The 20633-nt window shown below is 40.6% G+C and overlaps 1 protein-coding gene across 5 annotated transcripts in view; it reads left to right on the top strand.

Annotated features, from left to right (window-relative positions):
* Positions 1-20633, top strand: part of ELP3 (elongator acetyltransferase complex subunit 3) — a 133003-nt gene that overhangs the window by 1575 nt on the left and 110795 nt on the right. For 4 of the 5 annotated variants that reach the window (XM_073335612.2, XM_073335613.2, XM_073335614.2 and 1 more), the window contains exons 2-7: positions 135-234; positions 2099-2237; positions 4087-4157; positions 7037-7100; positions 8745-8813; positions 12689-12843. In XM_073335612.2, the coding sequence (XP_073191713.1) occupies positions 135-234; positions 2099-2237; positions 4087-4157; positions 7037-7100; positions 8745-8813; positions 12689-12843 (598 nt within the window). Of the gene's footprint in view, positions 1-134; positions 235-2098; positions 2238-2707; positions 2778-4086; positions 4158-7036; positions 7101-8744; positions 8814-12688; positions 12844-20633 lie in introns of those variants that run through there. The other variant, XM_073335616.2, reaches the window with a different exon arrangement.

The following is a 20633-nucleotide window of genomic DNA, read 5'->3' as shown; positions in this document are numbered from 1 at the left end:
GCTCTGTGGGGTCAGCAGCCGACTGCTGGAATTGTAGGAAGTGTTAGCTTGAATTAGTAATTTGCACAAATGATTAGCATATGTCCTATGTATGTGTGGTTTTTTTGCCTGAACATACTTCATTTTTATTTCAGGAGACCTCAGCCATGCAGAGCTGATGATGATGACAATAGCTGATGTCATTAAACAGCTGATTGAGGCTCATGAGCAGGGAAGAGATGTGAATCTAAATAAGTAAGTAGTGCCAGCCAGTAACTTATCTCTATGCTTCCCAGGGCAGGTACCCAGCCTGGAGGAATAATTGTCTATTCAGATATTTTTGTACATAGTTTTCACATCCCAACTGAATTTCTTTCACGAATACAAATCTTATATAATTGCATTTGTGTACTGACTTTAAAATATACCCATTTGCTTCATTCAGAGCTTTTGTACCATGGCATGAGTCATACTAATGAAAAAGAATAAACATGTCTCTTATTTTTTACGTTGTAAGTCTGTCCAACCTGTTAGTCCCACAGAGGCAATACAGAACAGGAGTAGTTGTGGCACCTTGAGGCAATACAGGGTACGTCTACACAGCAAAAAACAAAACAAACCCTCCACTGACTCGGGCTTGCATTGTGGGGCTAAAAATATCAGTGTAGATCATAGAATCATGGGACTGGAAGTGACCTTGAGAGGTCATCTAGTGCAGTCTCCTTCACTCATGGCAGGACTAAATATTATCTAGACCATCCCTGACAGGTGTTTACCTATCCTGCTCTTAAAAGTCTCCAATGACGGAGATTCTGCAACCTCTGTAGGCAATTTATTCCAGGGCTTAACCACCCTGACAGGAAGTTTTTCCTAATGTCCAACCTTGCTGCAAGTTAAGCCCATGTCCAGTCCTCAGAGGTTAAGGAGAATAATTTTTCTCCCTCTTCCTTGTAACAGTCTTTTATGTACTTGAAAACTGTTATCATGTCCCCTCTTGTCTTGTCTTCTCCAGACTAAACAAACCCAATTTTTTTCAATTTTCCCTTATAGGCCATGTTTTCTAGACCTTTAATCATTTTTGTTGCTCTTCTCTGGACTTTCTCCAATTTGTCAACATCTTTCCTGAAATGTGGTGCCCAGAACTGGACAAAATACTCTCCTTGAGGCCTAATCAGAGAGTAGAGCAGAAGTACTACTTCTTATGTCTTGATTACAACAGTCGTGCTAATGCATCCCAGAATGATGTTTGCTTTTTTACAACACTCATATTGAGCTTGTGATCCACTATGATCCACTGAGAGCAAATTAGTGTTTGGGCTTGGGCTAGAGCCCAGGCCCTGAGACCCACCCCTTTTGCTGGGCTCCTGAATGTCTACACTGCTATTTTTAGCCCCACAGCCCAAGCTCAAGTCATTTGACCTGTGCTCTGAGGCTTCCTGCCATGGGTCTTCTGTTTGCTGTGTAGATGTATCCGGAGTCAAGTGATAGTGATCTGGATTAAATTCAGGCTCCCAGGTAATGAAAAGAATTGTTAACTAAAACAGTATTCTTCTCTGTTACCTTTGTAAACTCAGAATAACTGTATTAAGACTGAGAACAGGATTTGGCCCCAGGTTCCTATTGCCGTGCTTTGGTCTTCTCTTCAAAGACCTTTTCCTGGGCACAAGTTGGAAAGAGACCTAGCAGGAATCTGGGTTTGCAGGGTAGCAATTAGAGAAAAATCTCATAAACTGAACTAATTTGCTCTCAGTGACTGAGAAACAATAAACTTTGAGCCTTCTAGTGCTATTTTCAGAACTTTTTTGAGTAAAACCACGCTTTAATTAAAAAAAAGGCCAAGAAATAGCAAAAATACAAAATCTTACAATTACAGTTGCCTCGGGTCATGGGTTATTTTTTTATGCCTTAATAAAGCCAAGTTAGCTATCACATATAGCTAGCATCAGCTTTTAAATTAGGTTCTTTTAACGTGTGTCTCATTAAGTAGTGTACGTTAGTGTGAACTGTAGACAGTAACATAGCACTTACTGGATTGAGTTGTAGGTAGGTGCTGGGATATCACAGCAATGGGCGTAAGGACTTGAATAGAATAAAATAATTTGATATCCTTCCATTTTAGGGTGAAAACCAAGACGTCTGCTAAGTATGGGCTTTCCGCACAGCCTCGTTTGGTTGACATCATCGCTGCTGTACCACCTCAGTATCGCAAGGTGCTGGTACCCAAGTTGAAGGCAAAGCCTATCCGAACTGCTAGTGGAGTGAGCACTATATATAAATGACCCTTTCAGTGACAGACCAGGATTAATTGTTGTCAAATATTGTAAAGATGTTGAAAGTCCAGAAGCTTTAATGAAGTACTAGATATGTGGTCAACTTCCCAGATTGTCTACTGCAGTGGTTTTCAAACTTTTTTTCTGGGGACCCAGTTGAAGAAAATGGATGCCCGCAACCCAACGGAGCTGGGGATGGGGGGTTTGAGGTGTGGGAGGGGCTCAGGGCTGGGGCAGGGGATTGGGGCGTGGACTTGTCTCCGGCGGCTCCTGGTCATCCGCGCAGCCAAGGTGCAGAGGTCCGGCCAGCGGCCGGTCTGGCTCCTAGTTGAAGGCGCACAAGTTTTGGCTCCATGCGGCTCTCACCCACAGGCACTGCCACCCAGCTCCTATTGGCTGGTTCCTGACCAATTGGAGTGCAGAGCCAGTGCTTGGGGCGAGCACAGCTTGTGGAGTCCTGTGGCCCCCCCTGACTAGAAGGTGGACCTGCTGCTGGCCACTTCTGGAGTGCAGCACGGTATCAAACAGGTAGGCACTAGCCTGCCTTAGCTGGGCAGCACCGCCGATGGGGACTTCTGACGTCACAGTCAGCAGTGCTGACCAGAGCTGCTAGGGTCCCTGGGTGCTGAGCAAGGCGATCCAGTGCCTTACAGACCCAAACTTCGAAAAACACTGGTCTACAGCATCATAGTAATGGCAAGGGAATATGGTTTTCAAAGTATCTCATGAAGGCGAAAAGAAGAGGGTTGGTGCAGTGACTTCCATTTGTAAACTAGATTAGTATGTCTCACTCCCACAGGTTAATCTGGAAACAAGACCTATTTAAAATTGAGTACTGTTGCAGCTGGCTGGTTCAGCAAATGGTCCAGTAACAAGATTTTAATCCTTCACCCACAATTTCCTTAAAAGATAATTAAGGCTGAAAAGTATTAACACTTAACTACAGCTAGCATCCAACAGGATATTTTAAATCTTCCTGTCATACCACACACACTCTCCCTGCCCTTCCCTGCCTCCTTCCCCAGTTTTAAAAAAATCTGGAAATGTACAGTTATCAAGGTAATTCCATGTTGCCATATAATAATTGACAAGTATCTCTGAAAATCAGGTCCTGGGTGTCTCAAGTTGTGCACTCAAAACTAGCGGACGCTTGAAAAATTGCATCTTAACCTCTCCAGATCTCATATTCTTGATTTGTTAAAAGGGAGATTAATACCCCAGATGGTGTTGTGAGGCTCAATTTTTGTTTGAGAAACTGTAGGAGATCATGGGAGAAAAAGATGCACAGAATTACTTTCTGTGACTGATGAGGATTAATTTTTTTCCTTTTTTTTTTGTCTGTTTCCTGTTTTTTCTTCCTCCAGTGCCTGTCTTCCAAAGTCTTTCCCCAATGCCTATTGTCATTCTCCCAGTCTCATATTCTCCTGAAAGTGTACCAAACTGTCCCAATCAGGATTTTAATGTCACCCTGGGTCTCTTGGCAGCGTGCTTGTGGTACCAAACCTGAGATGGGTCATCTGCTTGTAAATGTGGTCTTGTGTGCCATGAACATGTTCTGCTGCTATGTCCGTCTGGACTGTGGAAACCCCTTTTAGTAATGGCAGTGCTAGTTTACTGTTGCATTTGGTGGTGGTCAACTCTGTCACTGCCACTACTGTTTTTTCATTCAAGAGTTAATGCATGAGAGTGTTAAGGGTAAGGCTCAGGTGGAAAAATTTAAAATAGTCCCTCACATATGTACCTGTTTGTATAATTCCAGGATATACTTTTTATCTTTCATAATTTCAGAAATAACTATGATTATAATTTTCTTCTTTTGTAACTCTCCTTATTACAGATTGCTGTTGTGGCTGTGATGTGCAAACCACACAGGTGTCCACACATTAACTTTACAGGAAACATATGTGTGTAAGTATGACTGTTCAGATGAACCAAAAGAGAAATGTGTTTCAGTATCTCTGAAATAAGTCTGGCCATGTGCAGTAGCATACTGTCACTGTTGCCGTTTTGGGGTTCTACAGACTTGGATTACCTCTGAAGGTCCACAGGCCACCTTTCTTTCTGCATGAGTGAAAACTTGTAGCAAGCTGAATCAAAATCCAGACTGCTGATGCCTGTGTGTTATGCAGAAACAGGGACTCTATTTGATAGTTCTTTCTCTTCAACGAAAACATGCTTTTCCTTCAATGGATCAAACCCTGCTTGTGTTAGTGGAAATACTTAAGTGAATACAAAGAGCTAGATTTGGCCACTTGTTAATAGTGAAATACAAATTATGTTATTTTAGATGTTTGTTCGTGTTGATTTACAAAAAAGCTAAAAAGGTTTCACAGCCATTCACACAGCTTAAAAATGCATCCTTAGTGCAATAATTTATGGTAATCTACCATAAATCCCCCACCGTTTGAACAATTCCTCATACCTGCTGTTACAATTCTCCCTCCCTTTCAAATGCCTGGGGAAACAGATGAGTCTTGTGGCATACCCTGAAGATCTGTGTCTACTCTACTCAAATTGAACTGTTTCAGACCAAGTGAGTGAAAATATTTGTCACAGTTGAAAAGTACTTACAGAGACTTAAGTAGCATATTCTTGAACAGCCTGTAAACAAACTTTGAGACACAAACTCCCATAAATACAATGGAGAGAGGCAAGAAAAAATTACGGGCTTTGAAAATTTAAAAATGACTTTTAAAAAGTTTTGGGAAATAAAATATTTAAAACTTTGCAAAAGTGCAAACTTATAATGAAAAATGCCACTTAGCTACCTCATCCCCTGTTATATCAAGTATTTCTGTTGTCAGCATGACATCCCCAACCCACTGCTTGCAGGGATGTCATGTCCATGGGCTCTTCCAAGCTGAGTGGAAATGAACATTACAGAAATTCAAAAGAAGCAAAAAAATGAGATGTTCCTACTGTGTTTCTATTCTGAAAATTGGCTATTTGATAATAGTTCCTTCTCAGATAACATTTCTGCTCTGAGTGTTCAGCATCATATCTGCTGGCTTCAGTAACTAAAATAAAATTTTAGTAGTTTTCAGTGCCAACACACAAGGAGAGTCTGTTCTGAAGCTGAAGTCTGTTCTTCCTCCTTGTGCATCATCAGTTCTATTTGAAAAAGGAGTACTTGTGGCACCTTAGAGACTAACCAATTTATTTGAGCATAAGCTCTCGTGAGCTGTAGCTCATGAAAGCTTATGCTCAAATAAATTGGTTAGTCTCTAAGGTGCCACAAGTACTCCTTTTCTTTTTACGAATACAGACTAACACAGCTGCTACTCTGAAAACAGTTCTATTTGAGACATTTCAGTCAATTACATCTGTGCAAATACGTTGAATTGTGTTGCTCCAATTTAAAGAAGGGTATTAATTTGGCTTGCAGACTCTTCATTACTGGTGGTGGTGCATGAGAAGGAATGGTCCAGGCTGAGTTTGCCATGCAAACCGTGGGGACAAGTAATTGATAGGGAATTTGAAAGTGCATTTGATTTGATAGGGAATCACTGAGAGACAAACCTGGAACTTGATGATGGCATTTTTGCTCGCTATTCAGAGACCTGCACTTTAAGTAATAACATGCTGAGTGCTCCATTAGTTTGGTTATTGAGAGTGCTCAGTCTGTACTATTGAACTACTGAAACTGAGGGAATTCTCACACTTCCTGTGCCAGGTCATCTTTGAACGTTGAATGAAGTGTACATTAGCCTTTAAACTTTGTAACCCTGAGAATTAAACTGAGGATGTTTCAGAGCGAACAGAAACCGATTCCTTTTAGTTGCTTTCTGTGGGAAGCAATTCATTTCCCATTTCTCTCCTGAGCAGCAGTGATGCTGTGGTATCCACCAGTTGCTTTCTCTGCAACTTGCATGCATGTAATTAACATCTGTTTAACGTAAGTCGTCAGGGCCAGTAATAGTAATTTATCATATATTGCTGTACAATTGTCCAGCCTGCATGTTACTTTACTCTGTAGTTTGCTAAACAATATGTCCCTGAATTCAAGCAACTACATAGAAATATGGTTTCCCACTATCAATATGTAAATCCCTAATGGTATCTGGAAATGAAATGCAGATCTTGAGTTATCTTTAATTTGTAACTGAAGACCCTATCTATTTTTTATATATATTGACAACCTAAATGCTTCAGATACATTGAACTAGAGGAGTCATTTTCTAGATAGTGGGACGCTAATTTAATTATGACATTTGGAAAATGTTTGTGCTGCTTATACACATTTAGAATTACTTATAGTATCGCTTTGTTTTCATTTTAATAATCTTTCTGTGAGACTAGTCCAAATCTCTAGAGCTGGTTCCCTAACTGAATAAAGTGGAGATGGGGTTTATCTGAAATTATTTCAGGCTTTTGGAAGGTATTTGCAGTACATGTTTTTGTATAATTTATTAAAAAATTATTTTAGGTAGACACAATTATTTGACGGATCAACATTTCTCATATATACGTTAGTTATTCTGTTCCCCTTTGGATGCTTTAAGTAAAATATCTGTTGTGCAGTACTGGTCGTCATCTTTTTTTACATGTAATTTTTTTTTTTACTGCTATAGTACAGCACTTGTATAGTGCTACCTGCCCTCAATTCGTATGAATGTCAATAGAAGTTGAGGGTCCTTATTACCATGCTAAATCATGTCTTTAAACTATGCTTTGTAGTGCACAAATGCGGAGATTTCTGTCTCAGATAAATCAAGAGACTCTTTGTTTTGTGTTTGTCATTTGTACAGGTTTGTGTATGACTCCTCATTCTCTTTTAATACTTGCAGATACTGCCCTGGTGGGCCCGATTCTGATTTTGAATATTCAACGCAGTCTTACACTGGCTATGAGGTACTACCTTTGAGGGTCATGTTGCAATGTGACATTTTGTCTGTGAAATTGGGACAGGGTCCTTTTCATCTCTAGTCTCAGCTCTTTAGAAAATCAGTCCTTATTGCAAGAATGAAAAAGGAGAGAGCGGGGAAAAAAAAGAAACGACCGAGTAGTGAAACTGAAACAGTTAAACTGCTAGGGCTGGAAATCCCTTTGAATTAGTTTTTAATAGTTCTCTCTCCTGACTATTTTGTTACCTTTTTTCCCCCTTAGGCTTGAAAAAAAGTTTTTCTTTTCCTACCAATTTTGTCCTTTTCATGTTGGCAAAGATAAGTTTCCTTTTATTTTCCTGTTTCAGATGGCTTTAAACTTAAAGGGACACTGGCAGGTTCCAAGTATGATCTCTCCAAAAGTAGTTGTTCTTCATAAATATTGCCTGAGGAAACGGCCCAGTGGAAACTTGAATGCTCTAAAGCCTGTCTCGTAACTCACTTTAACAAAGAGTGGGATCTTGAGGTTTTTAAATCTGTAAATAAAATACTTCAAAAGTGACTTTCTTATCTTACTTGATTTAGTGTCCCATGCCAAACCCCAGAGTAGCACATTTTGAGATTACGTATGTATCTGCAGTAGAATCTCACTAATCCTACGTATTTTATAGTGCAGAAAAAGTTTTCTTGCTACCCAGCAAAAGCTTAATAGCAGATGCTGTAGTGAGACTAAATTATTTAAACATTTTTTTAAAAGTATGCTTCATTCCATCTATTAGTATATTATGAAGTGTCAAAAAATAATTGAAGCTAAGTAATAATTGTCAAAGTAAACGAAGTAAGTAGACTTAGATGCAGAGTCCTTTTATCTTTAATATTTGGTTCACTTTGCTATTATCCAATATTCAGTGATTGGCAATGGGGCTCCCATTCATTAGTGCAAATTAGGAAGTGTGTATGTACAGTAGAATTTCCCTAATTCACACTGATTTGCAGACTGACACATGTGCCTGTGTGTGTATACACGCATTCGTTTAGTATTAAGTGTCTTTGGCACTTCGCGAGATATAAAGAGGCAGTCCCTGATGCACTAGGAAATTCAAAGGAGAGCATAACTTGTCTAAAAATAATTAGTAATAGTTCACAATGTTGGCATCATGGAAATCAGTTCTTAGGGATTTGATGAAAAGAGGGTGGTGGATTACAAACTGACATTGGGAAGTCATTCCATGCACAGGCAGCATGATGAAGGAGAAAAAGCAGTGAGATGAGGGTAGGAGAAAAAATTGAATGAAGCATCAAGACGACGCATCTTGAGACAATAGTTTTGTAATCATAATTTGCAGAGGTACAAAATAAATCCATTTTGTTGCCCCCTCTCCCTCCCGCAAACTTGTGGTGGTCAAGTAAAAATGGTGTAAAAAAAGATTGAAGTGACCTATTTCCGTTGTATTACAACATCAGGGCAAAACACAAATTTGATTTTACATTGGTTAACTTTCAGTAAACTACAACCAGATAGACACTGGATTCATAATGGAATCAAGATCTTAATAATTACATGTTTGTGAAAATGGAGTGTCCAACCAGTGGCTAAAGATTCACACGTCTTGTTCTTTTCCAGTATGTTGTCAAGAAATAAGATTTAATAATGAATCCTTTTTTCTCCTAGCCAACATCAATGAGGGCCATTCGTGCCCGATACGATCCTTATCTCCAGACAAGACATCGAATCGAGCAGGTAAATATTTTCAATGAAGGGAACTTGTATTGTTTGAAAATAGTTGCAATAATTCTGTTAGTTTCCGCATTTTGAAAACAGCTTTCCAATTAAGAGAGTGATCTTGGGGGTTACTGAGTTGTCTTGTTCACTCTGGTGAGGTTTGAGTTTTTAAATAGATATATAAATATCTTGGGGCCTCAAAGTAGACTTGCTTACGATGATCTTTAAGATCCTCTCTCCTACCAGCTGCCAAATCCTTCATTTTCTGCTCCCTATATTGCATTATTTTCATACATAAATATGATGTTTCATCATTATGATAATGTTGCTAGATGAAATATTGTCAGTATAAGAAAAACTCATATAAACAATGATGAGAACTCCCAAAGTCTTACACTTGAGATAGGTTTCAGAGTAACAGCCGTGTTAGTCTGTATTCGCAAAAAGAAAAGGAGTACTTGTGGCACCTTAGAGACTAACCAATTTATTTGAGCATAAGCTTTCGTGAGCTACAGCTCACTTCATCGGATGCATACTGTGGAAAGTTTAGAAGATCTTATTATATACACACAAAGCATGAAAAAATACCTCCTCCCACCCCACTCTCCTGCTGGTAATAGCTTATCTAAAGTGATCACTCTCCTTACAATGTGTATGATAATCAAGTTGGGCCATTTCCAGCACAAATCCAGGTTTTCTCACCATGCCCCCCCCCCCCCCCCAAACTCACTCTCCTGCTGGTAATAGCTTATCTAAAGTGACTTGAGTTAGCCATCCTAAAATATGATATTTAGCTATTGATGCTCTCACAACACCCAACTAATTCACCCCTAAATAAGCCCTGCCTTTTACCAGTTACATTTGGGCTGGGGAAGCCAGTGGCTTACCACTTTCACATCTGTGTGATTGGGGGGGTTCCATTAGCCCAGCTCCCTCCAGTAGCATCTCCATGGAAAAAACTGCATAAACCTGGGGAAAACTAGGAGGATGGCATCTCACTAAGTCATAACCTGCCACTTGATGAGAATGGACAATAATGATAAATGAACATGGGATCAAACTCTGGTATGTTTCCCTTTCCTTCCCCCATTGTGGGGTTTCTCCCATTCTTCTTCTGTTTTGATGTTCCCCTTCTATCCTCCCCCATCTAGGTGCCTCCTTTTTTCCTTCTCCTGAGGGTGGGGCTGAGATGAAACTGCTGGCCTAGTGGCTGCTTCCATCCCTTAGGAGCCAACAAAGGGGAACAAGGAAGAATAGTGGAGGAGGAATAGGAGAAGTGGCTACTTGTTGTCCTGCAGCAGTCTCTGATGTCCAGAGTCAAGAACTCAGCAAAAAGGAATCCAGTTCTTGCTACTCAAGACAAATAGGTGGAAGTGGGACAGAGGCCAAAAACTGTGGGCTGTTCCAGCAGTCCCAGTTTGGGTGGCATGTGTGTATGTATGTATCCCCAAGAAAATTTCTCCATGTTTCTCCCCTGATAAATAAACTTGGTGGAGATAAGTTGTAGGATTCAATTGTTGTCCTCATGCTTTAGTTCTTGATGGTCTCAAAAAATATGAAACTGCCTAACTTAAAAGATGTATACAGTGTTGTTGTAGCTGTGTTGATCCCAGGATATTAGAAAGACAAGTGGGTGAGGTAATATATTTTTATTGAACCAACTTCTGTTGGTGATTGTGCAGTTACAAAGCTTGTCTCTGAGCTCTTCTTCAGGTCTGGGAAAGGTATGGAGTGTCAGTTAAATATAACATTGAACGGATAGTTCAGCATGAGTAGTTAGTATGCATTCTAAGGGACCAGTAAAGGTGAAGTGGTCTGTTAAACATCCCTGAGGTCATAGCACAAAAAGAGGGGTCAGTGGTTAACAGATTGTTGTAATAACCATAAATCCAATATAATAACTATGTGGGTGAAACCAGACAATCACTGCTCTCTTGAATGAACTCTCACAGGAAAATGAAAAGACAAAACAACGTATCACCTGTGCGTGAACACTTTTCACAAAGAGGTCAGATTCAGTGATCAATCAGTCCTTGTCCTCAAAGGAAACCTGCACAACGCTTTTAAAAGATGACCCTGGGAGCTTAAATTCATAACTTCAGTAGACACTACAAATACTGGTCTTTCATAAAAATGCTGGTTTTATGGCTTATTACAGTAACTTAACCCAGTAACCACCATCTGTGTCTTATGACTGCAGGGGTGTTAATGGGCCACTTCACGTTGGATGGTCTCTTATAATATGTGCCAACTACTGATGCTAAACTATCTGTTCGATCTCATATTTAGGCTGTGTCTACACTATAGCTGATATCAGCTTAATTTATCTCACTCAGGAGTGTGAAAAAACCACCCACTTGAGCAACCTAAGTTACACCAAAACAACAAGGAGTCCGGTGGCACCTTAAAGACTAACAGATTTATTTGGGCATAAGCTTTCGTGGGTAAAAACCCCACATCTTCAGATGTGTGGAGTGAAAATTACAGATGCAGGCATTATTATACTGACATGTGACGAGAGGGGAGTTACCTAACAAGTGGAGAAACAGTGTTGATAGGGCAAATTCAATCAGGGTGGATGTAGTCCACTCCCAATAATTGATGAGGAGGTATCAATTCCAGGAGAGGGGAAGTTGCTTTTGTAGTGAGCCAGCCAGTCCCTATTCAAGCCCAAATTAGTGGTGTTAAATTTGCAAATGAATTTTAGTTCTGCAGTTTCTCTTTGAAGTCTGTTTTTGAAGTTTTTTTTGTTCAACTATGGCTACTTTTAAATCTGTTATAGAATGTCCAGGGAGATTGAAGTGTTCTCCATGCATCTGAAGGAGTGAGTTTTTTACCCACGAAAGCTTATGCCCGAATAAATCTATTAGTCTTTAAGGTGCCACTGAACGACTCATTGTTTTTGTGGATACAGACTAACATGGCTACCCCCGATAAGTTACACCAACATAAGTGCTTGAGTGCACAGTGCTATATCAGCGGGAGGGCGTCTCCTGCTGACATAACTTCTGCTGCTTGAGCTCTCTTCACCAGATGCACTGCTCTATATATACAGACATGGTCTTAACTGTCACACTCTCAGTAGCTTTCCCCAACCTGAGGAAGAGCTCGAAAGCTTGTCTCTCTCACCAAAAGAAGTTGGTCCGATAGCAGATATTACCTCACCCGCCTTCTCTCCCCAACTTAAATGATCTCTCTTCATGAATGAATCTTAAGCCATTTAACTAACCGTTTACGTTGGCTAAACAACCAATTCTAAACAGTGTTTAAGATTGCAACTCTTCTGAGTAGTAATTGACTGCTAATATAATAGGAAAAACTTCCTGGGACATTGTTGAATGATCACTGATTTGCCTGTAATTCTGATGTGAGTAGATGCTGTCTCTTCTTATGTGTACAAAGAGTAAATGGTTCCTCAAATCTTCTGTCTCTTCTCCTGAAATCAACTTTCAGGAGAACAGTGAAACTCCATTGCTCTTAATCCTTTATTGCCTTCACTGGCTTCTGCTGCTCTCTAAATCCAGTGGGAAAACTCTCTGGATTTTGTATAGCCCTGGTCTCGCCCATCTCCTTGAACTCTGCTCTTCCAGTTTGAGCTTCCTTTATGGTATTGCTCCATCATTTGTGATGCCCCATCTCTTTAGAGCACTCTCCTATACGTCGCCTCTTTACATTGTCTTTATAAACCATCCTACGCTCTTGCAATAGAGAAGTCATTTCTAAGTTATATTAAGGCTACTATATACAAAAGCATTATTGATTTGGCATTCTAGTAGAAGATATGAAAGGTCAATTCTGATAAGGAACTAACTGTACAGTATATTTTGGAGTCAAAGGTTTTCATTGGAGTCCTTTAGGTACAAAGTCTCTCACAGCTATATTTAACTTTTTAGCTGAAACAGCTGGGCCACAGTGTGGATAAGGTGGAATTCATTGTGATGGGAGGAACATTTATGGCCCTTCCTGAAGACTACAGAGATTACTTCATCCGAAACCTTCATGATGCTTTATCTGGACACACTTCCAACAATGTATCGGAGGCTGTCCGGTAAGCACACTTGGTGTCCTTTAACACGCTTTTTAAAAACCTTAAGTTAGCATAGGAAAACAAATATTGAGTGTGAAAATATGGGCTAAAATTTTCCACCCTGGGTGTTCAAAGTTAGACAGTCAAATGTATATTTAGATAGACTTCCGGTAGTGCTGAGCACCCACAAGTCCATTGGCTAAAAATCAGACCATTTCTAATGTTCTTAATCATGGGTTTAACGTGGGTCCAACTCTAGGTACCCAAGCTGGAAAGTTTTCTCCACAGTACATGCCTATTTCTGTGTGATGTGGCATCAAATTGAGCAGATTGTTCTTACTTTGGTGTTTAGTCTGATTTTTACCACCAAAATGCAAACTTCCAGTGTATCTACAACCATGGTTTTCAACCTTTTTTCATTTGCGGCCCCCTAAAAAATTTCAAATGGAGGTGTGGACCCATTTAGAAATCAGAAATATAGTCTGTGGATCCCAGGGGTCCACAGGTGGAAAACCACTGTTCTGTGGTAATGACAGTCGTTCGTGAACCCCTTAGACATGATCTGCCGACCCCTTGGGGGTTGAAAAGTACTTATCTACAGCTCAGCTGATATCAACAATGACTGTTTTTGGGGTGCAAACTTTAAATTGTGTAGTATTTAAATAACATTGTATTATCCAGATATCCGATTTAAATAATGACTCTTTTGGCAAAGAAAAAGTACACAAATATTCTTAATCAAGTTAATGAATAATGTAAGTGGATCTCAAAGTTTCCTTTTTAAAATTTCACATTTTGGGCGGGGTGGGGGGTGGGGGCACAGGATTGTGGATAATCTGAAAAATCTCCTGCTGGTAACATTGAGCTTCCCTCATCCTCTCATTCTGCACAGCTCATTTATGCATAGTCTATCATCATTCCCTCCCCTTCCGTCAAGGTGGTGATGCAGGTGGGCTGTCCGCAGCTTCAAAGCTGTGGATGTATTACTTTTGTTCCCTTGCTGAGTATTTGTATAGGAAGGGATGATATAGGCCTGAGTCCTCATAGGAGAACCTTTTTGACCCATTTTTTGAGGCTGCTAGTAAGAGGTTGAAGAGATTCATATCACCCGAGGGCAGTTGATTGTTTCATAAAGCTGAAATCACAAACCATCAGCCCTCAGGATATCCCTTGGCATCTGTTTCTTAAGCCACAGTGAACCCTCTTTATTGCATGCTTCAGTCTTTGCTGCAGATTTAAAGACTTAATATCCTCTTTAAAACATGCCCCTGCATATTTGTTGTTCTTTCAGGTAACTCTTAAGATTGCCATAACTGAATGAGATTGGAGAAAAATAGGTGTTTTTTCTTATGTACTTTGTGTATAGTCATTTTCACAATGTCCCCTGAGTCTTGCAAACCATTTTAGAAAATGGTGGTTATAAAAATCTCAGAAATGGTCAGGGATGCCTTGGGAGCAGCAGTAGAATCTTGAAACTACATTTAACTTTTTTTTTTAAAATGGCTGGATTTCAAGTTGATCATGTTCCTTGAAGTTTGTAAACAATGTTAAATTTCTTTATATGGTATCTTCTTTTTAATGTAAGAATGGTCATACTGGGTCAGATCAGTGGTCCATCTAGCCCAGTATCCTGTCTAACAGTGCCCAGTGCCAGATGCTTCTGAGGGAATGAAAAGAACAGGCAGTTATCGAGTGAGACATCCCCTGTTGACTTGTCCCAGCATGTGGCAGTCAAAGATTAGGGACACAGAGGGTAGAGTTGTATCCCTGACCATCTTGGCTAATAGCCCTTGGTGGACTTATTCTCCATTAACTTCTCTAATTCTTTTTTGAATCCAGTTATGGTTTTGGCTTTCACAACATCCTCTGGCAACAAGTTGTACAGGTTGACTGTGCTTTGTGTGACGAAGTTAGGGTGACCCGATATTCAGGGCTTTGTCTTATGGGTGCCTATTATCCCCCACCCCAATCCCGATTTTTCACACTTGTTGTTTGGTCAGAAGTACTTCCTTATGTTTGTTTTTAAACCTGCTGCCTATTCATTTCATTGGGTGACTCCCGATTCCTGTGTTATGTGAAGGGATAAATAAAACTTTATTTTTTCATTTCTCCACACCATTCATAATTTTATAAACCTCTGTTTACGTCATTCAAGATCATTTTTATCACTGTGATTGAAAGTAGCAATTTCTTCACTAGACCACAAGGGGGTGTATTGTATTCTATAAGCTACATCCTGTGCTTATGCTGTTTTGGAATTTGTTTTAATTTTAACCTTTTTATTACCTGTTTTATTTATCATGTTCAAATGTTTGCTCTTTTCCTTATTAATTAAATGCAACTTTTTCTAGCATATAATAGGCCTGGATAATACAAACTGCAGAAAGTGATCAGAATAAAGTCGGGCAGTTACTTATTATACGAATGCTTTGTTTCCTGGGTGTCCTCATCAGATCAAATGGCATATTTATTTAGATGAATAAGACACCCCTGCTTTTACTGCATGTTACATCAGATAAATAACCACCTTCTTAGAAGCTATTTGATAAAAGTGAGTCCTTCAGAACTTCTGAGGAAGGCAGAATGAGCAGTTAAGAAAACAGCGAGGTCTAGTTAATATAATCTCTTCTCACGTTAATGGTGCGTGCATGTCAAAACACAACTGTTGTGCCTCTACTTGCTTGTCTCTCTCTCATTTTCTAAAAGGGTCAGCACCTCCCTGAACTCAGGCTACCTTTTTATATCTGTCACGGAGTGTGGGGGAGTCCAGGCCCTGCACCCCTCTTCCTGGGATTCACTGAGACTCTCAGCCAGCCAGTAAAACAGAAGGTTTATTGGACAACAGGAACACAGTCCAAAACAGCTTGTGGGTACAACCAGGACCCCTCAGTCAAGTCCTTCTGGGGGAGCAGGGAGCTGGGGTTTGCTGCGTTCCTCTACCCAGCACCAAACTGAAACTAAACCCACCCAGCAAGTTCCCTTCTGCAGCCTCTGTTCACATTCCTGGGCAGAGGTGTTACCTCCCCCACCCCCTCCTGGCTCAGGTTACAGGCTCTCAGGTATCCCATCCCCAGGGCACATTCCCAGGTCAACACTCCCCCCTCCCTGCTGCGTCACATCATCAAAATATCCTAACAGGCCAGGCTCTGAGTCACAACCTTGTACCAGGTTTCAGAGTAACAGCCCTGTTAGTCTGTATTCGCAAAAAGAAAAGGAGTACTTGTGGCACCTTAGAGGCTAACCAGTTTATTTGAGCATGAGCTTTCGTGAGCTACAGCTCACTTCATCAGATGCATGCCGTGGAAACTGCAGCAGACTTTATATATACACAGAGAATATGAAAAAATACCTCCTCCCACCCCATTGTCCAGCTGGTAATAGCTTATCTAAAGTGATCATCAGGTGGGCCATTTCCAGCACAAATCCAGGTTTTCTCACCCTCCACCCCCCCACACAAATTCACTCTCCTGCTGGTGATAGCCCATCCAAAGTGACAACTCTTTACACAGTGTGCATGATAATAAAGTTGAGCCATTTCCTGCACAAATCCAGGTTCTCTCACCCCCTCACCCCCCTCCCAAAAACCACACACACAAACTCACTATCCTGCTGGTAATAGCTCATCCAAAGTGACCATTCTCCCTACAATGTGCATAATTAAGGTGGGCCATTTCCAGCACAAATCCAGGTTTTCTCACATCCCCCCCACCCCCATACACACACAAACTCACTCTCCTGCTGGTAATAGCTCATCCAAAGTGACCACTCTCCAAGTTTAAATCCAAGTTAAACCAGAACATCTGGGGGGGGGGGGGGGTTAGGAAAAAACAAGAGGAAATAGGCTACCTTGCATAATGACTTAGCCACTCCCAGTCTCTATTTAAGCCTAAATTAATAGTATCCAATTTGCAAATGAATTCCAATTCAGCAGTTTCTCGCTGGAGTCTGGATTTGAAGTTTTTTTGTTTTAAGATAGCGACCTTCATGTCTGTTCTCCGACTGGTTTATGAATGTTATAATTCTTGACATCTGATTTGTGTCCATTTATTCTTTTACGTAGAGACTGTCCAGTTTGACCAATGTACATGGCAGAGGGGCATTGCTGGCACATGATGGCATATATCAGCCCCCAACTAAAACCCCTCCAACGCATTATTAAGGATCTACAACCTATCCTAAAGGATGACCCAGCACTCTCACAAATCTTGGGAGACAGGCCAGTCCTTGCCTTCAGACAGCCCCGCAACCTGAAGCAAATACTCACCAACAACCACATACCACACAACAGAACCACTAACCCAGGAACTTATCCTTGCAACAAAGCCCGTTGCCAATTGTGCCCACATATCTATTCAGGGGACACCATCACAGGGCCTAATAACATCAGCCACACTATCAGAGGCTCGTATACCTGCACATCCACCGATGTGATCTATGCCATCATGTGCCAGCAATGCCCCTCTGCCATGTACATTGGTCAAACTGGACAGTCTCTACGTAAAAGAATAAATGGACACAAATCAGATGTCAAGAATTATAACATTCATAAACCAGTCGGAGAACACTTCAATCTCTCTGGTCACGCAATCACAGACATGAAGGTCGCTATCTTAAAACAAAAAAACTTCAAATCCAGACTCCAGCGAGAAACTGCTGAATTGGAATTCATTTGCAAATTGGATACTATTAATTTAGGCTTAAATAGAGACTGGGAGTGGCTAAGTCATTATGCAAGGTAGCCTATTTCCTCTTGTTTTTTCCTACCCCCCCCCCCCCCCAGATGTTCTGGTTTAACTTGGATTTAAACTTGGAGAGTGGTCAGTTTGGATGAGCTATTACCAGCAGGAGAGTGAGTTTGTGTGTGTATGGGGGTGGGGGGGATGTGAGAAAACCTGGATTTGTGCTGGAAATGGCCCACCTTAATTATGCACATTGTAGGGAGAATGGTCACTTTGGATGAGCTATTACCAGCAGGATAGTGAGTTTGTGTGTGTGGTTTTTGGGAGGGGGGTGAGGGGGTGAGAGAACCTAGATTTGTGCAGGAAATGGCCCAACTTTATTATCATGCACATTGTGTAAAGAGTTGTCACTTTGGATGGGCTATCACCAGCAGGAGAGTGAATTTGTGTGGGGGGGTGGAGGGTGAGAAAACCTGGATTTGTGCTGGAAATGGCCCACCTGATGATCACTTTAGATAAGCTATTACCAGCTGGACAATGGGGTGGGAGGAGGTATTTTTTCATATTCTCTGTGTATATATAAAGTCTGCTGCAGTTTCCACGGCATGCATCTGATGAAGTGAGCTGTAGCTCACGAAAGCTCATGCTCAAATAAATTGGTTAGTCTCTAAGGTGCCACAAGTACTCCTTTTCTTTTTGCGAACCTTGTACCACTTGACCCCAGGACTTGTGCCCTTCTCTTGAGAAGGTGGGCTGAACCGGATATAGGGTACAGTTGAGCCCCAACCCTTAAAGAGCCACCTACCCCTATGGCAGCCCCCATTACCAGAGCATCTCAGTGCCTCACAATCTGTGATGTATTTCCTTAACGCTCCTAGGCGATAGGGAAGTGTTGTTATCCTAGCCCCATCTTACAGATGGGGAATGGAGGAATAGAGAGACTGAGGCCCAGAATCTCAAAAGTATTTGGGCTTCTAATTTCAATTGATGTAAAAGTGATTTAGCCAAGGCCCCACATGAAATGAGTAGGCCTATACATAGATAACTGTCCAGCAGATTTTGCATTGTAAAACTGCAAAGAAAAATGTAGCTTTTCAGGGGTCCCTGAAGTATTTTTTTGGGTTATTAGGACTGGGTGAGGGTCACACTGAGACACATCCTTATTTAGCTATTTCCTACCTCATTGTTATAACTTAGTTCAGTACTTTTAAGTGAAGAACTGGAGACAATGTGCTAAGTTTTAACTGGTGTCATTGACATTTCAAGAGGAAACAACCTTTTTAAAATCATCCATCTTTCTGCAGAGGCAGGGCTTTTTTCTATTTTAGATCTAACTTCTTTTCTCTGTTTTCCTCTGGAGGGCAGCAAATGCTTTCTTTCTATTCAAATTAAAAAAAAAAACAAAAACCACCTGGAAACACTGGCCAGGCTTAATTGTCAAATAAACATAATCATGAACAAATTGGAAAAACCAGTGCATGTACTTCAAGGAAGTAAAGGTTCTGTAGGGGAAGTACTTGTGGATGGATGATACTTTTGAAGGCTCCATTGAGTGTCTCCTACTCAGCTAAAAACCTCTGAAATTATTCCTTATTAAAACATAAAGAATCATGAAGAGAAGGATATAATTGTATTTGGTTTAGCGCTCTTGTTATTGACATTTTAAATGATGAACTAAAATTCATTGAGGGGGGGGAAGTGTGAAAGTAGAAGACAGTCCAGTTTAATTCAGACGATAAATGTCAGCTGCTTCAGCCCGATGGAGATTCGATAATTCAAGGTCTGGCTACTACTAAGTCTTTCACCTATACTGTAGGTCACCATCTAAGCTTGTGTAGGCTGGTAAAGACAAAGTTGTTAAATGTGATGTCTCTAGCCTGGTCTCAGTCCAGTTCTCAGTGACAGATGTCTGCATAATATTTGGCTTCTTCAGTAAACAGACAAAGAAATTTAAATTGGCATGAAAATTAAACTATCCATCAAGGTGGTACATCGAGTTTAAACATCTTGGTTGAGCTATGTGGGGAAAACTTGCATTACCAGTGCTATACTTTTCCTGTGGCTAAACAGAAACTATTTAGATAAGAATAAGTAAGAAATTTTCAAGTGGCACCTCCTGATTAAGCTAGAGGCTGGAAGATTGTGCGACCACTGTGTCTTCTAGATAAGTAATATAAATTCATATTTCTTGTTTAACTTCATCGTGCATAGCTGTTGAAGCATATAAATGGAAGATTGCTGATCTGAGAATAACAGTATATGCTGAGGATAAGCTTTATATGTTGTGTGATTTGAGGGTTCAGCCTTTTTCCATTACAAAATCATCTCTTTTTGGTCTGGTTCTAAAAAGTCAAAAAAAAAGTCTGTAGTGCTGTTTCTTGCTTTATGTTGTAGCTAATGCATTTGTCTCGGTTCATTGCTCCAGGTTGTAATAGCTGTTGAGATTTTCCTCTCTATTGAAATTGTCTAGATTCATTGGTCTTTATACAGAGATCCCATTTGCTGTTGACAGACCATCCAGCTAAAATGTTTCAAAACCGCATTCTGCATATTGGCTTCTCCCAGTGAACTGAAGCTCCATGTGTTTGTATGTTGGAGAGCATACGGGTCCCAATTCAGATGAGCGTGGACAAAACTTTTTTTGGGGGGCAGAGGAGGGTCCAGTCACTTTTCTTCCTTGCCCCAAACCTGAGATCTGGCCAAATGCCACCCTTGCATTATTCCTATGAAGGTGACATGCTGACTTTTGTATCTGAGAGTCACTGTTGCAAGTCTGATAAATTCACTCCTCTGGCATTCTTATATATTCGGTACTATGTTTTGAATTTGTTCCAATCCTCTGTCTTATTTGCCTACATTTAATTTCTACTCGAAGAACTGTTCTGTGCCCTCGTCCTCATAATTTTATTACGTACTTAATTCCCCATTCCATGATGGTTTGTATTCTGGCTTCCAGTGAGGAAGACTCAGTGGGTCTGGATTTAGAAATTTTCAGTATGTCGTCGTCTTTCATTTGGTAATGGGTGCTGTTGGTAATGGGAGACTTCTCAGAAATATTGAATTAATGGGTAGGCTAAGGAGTAACTGTGATCTTGTTAGATCTCCCTAAATTAAATAGGGTAGAGTCTGACA

The sequence above is a fragment of the Lepidochelys kempii genome, chromosome 3 (assembly GCF_965140285.1).
Source record: "Lepidochelys kempii isolate rLepKem1 chromosome 3, rLepKem1.hap1, whole genome shotgun sequence".
In the NCBI taxonomy this organism is placed as follows: domain Eukaryota; kingdom Metazoa; phylum Chordata; order Testudines; family Cheloniidae; genus Lepidochelys; species Lepidochelys kempii.
The sequence above is the reverse complement of the archived record's forward strand: the minus strand, read 5'-3'. Positions and strand labels throughout refer to the sequence as shown.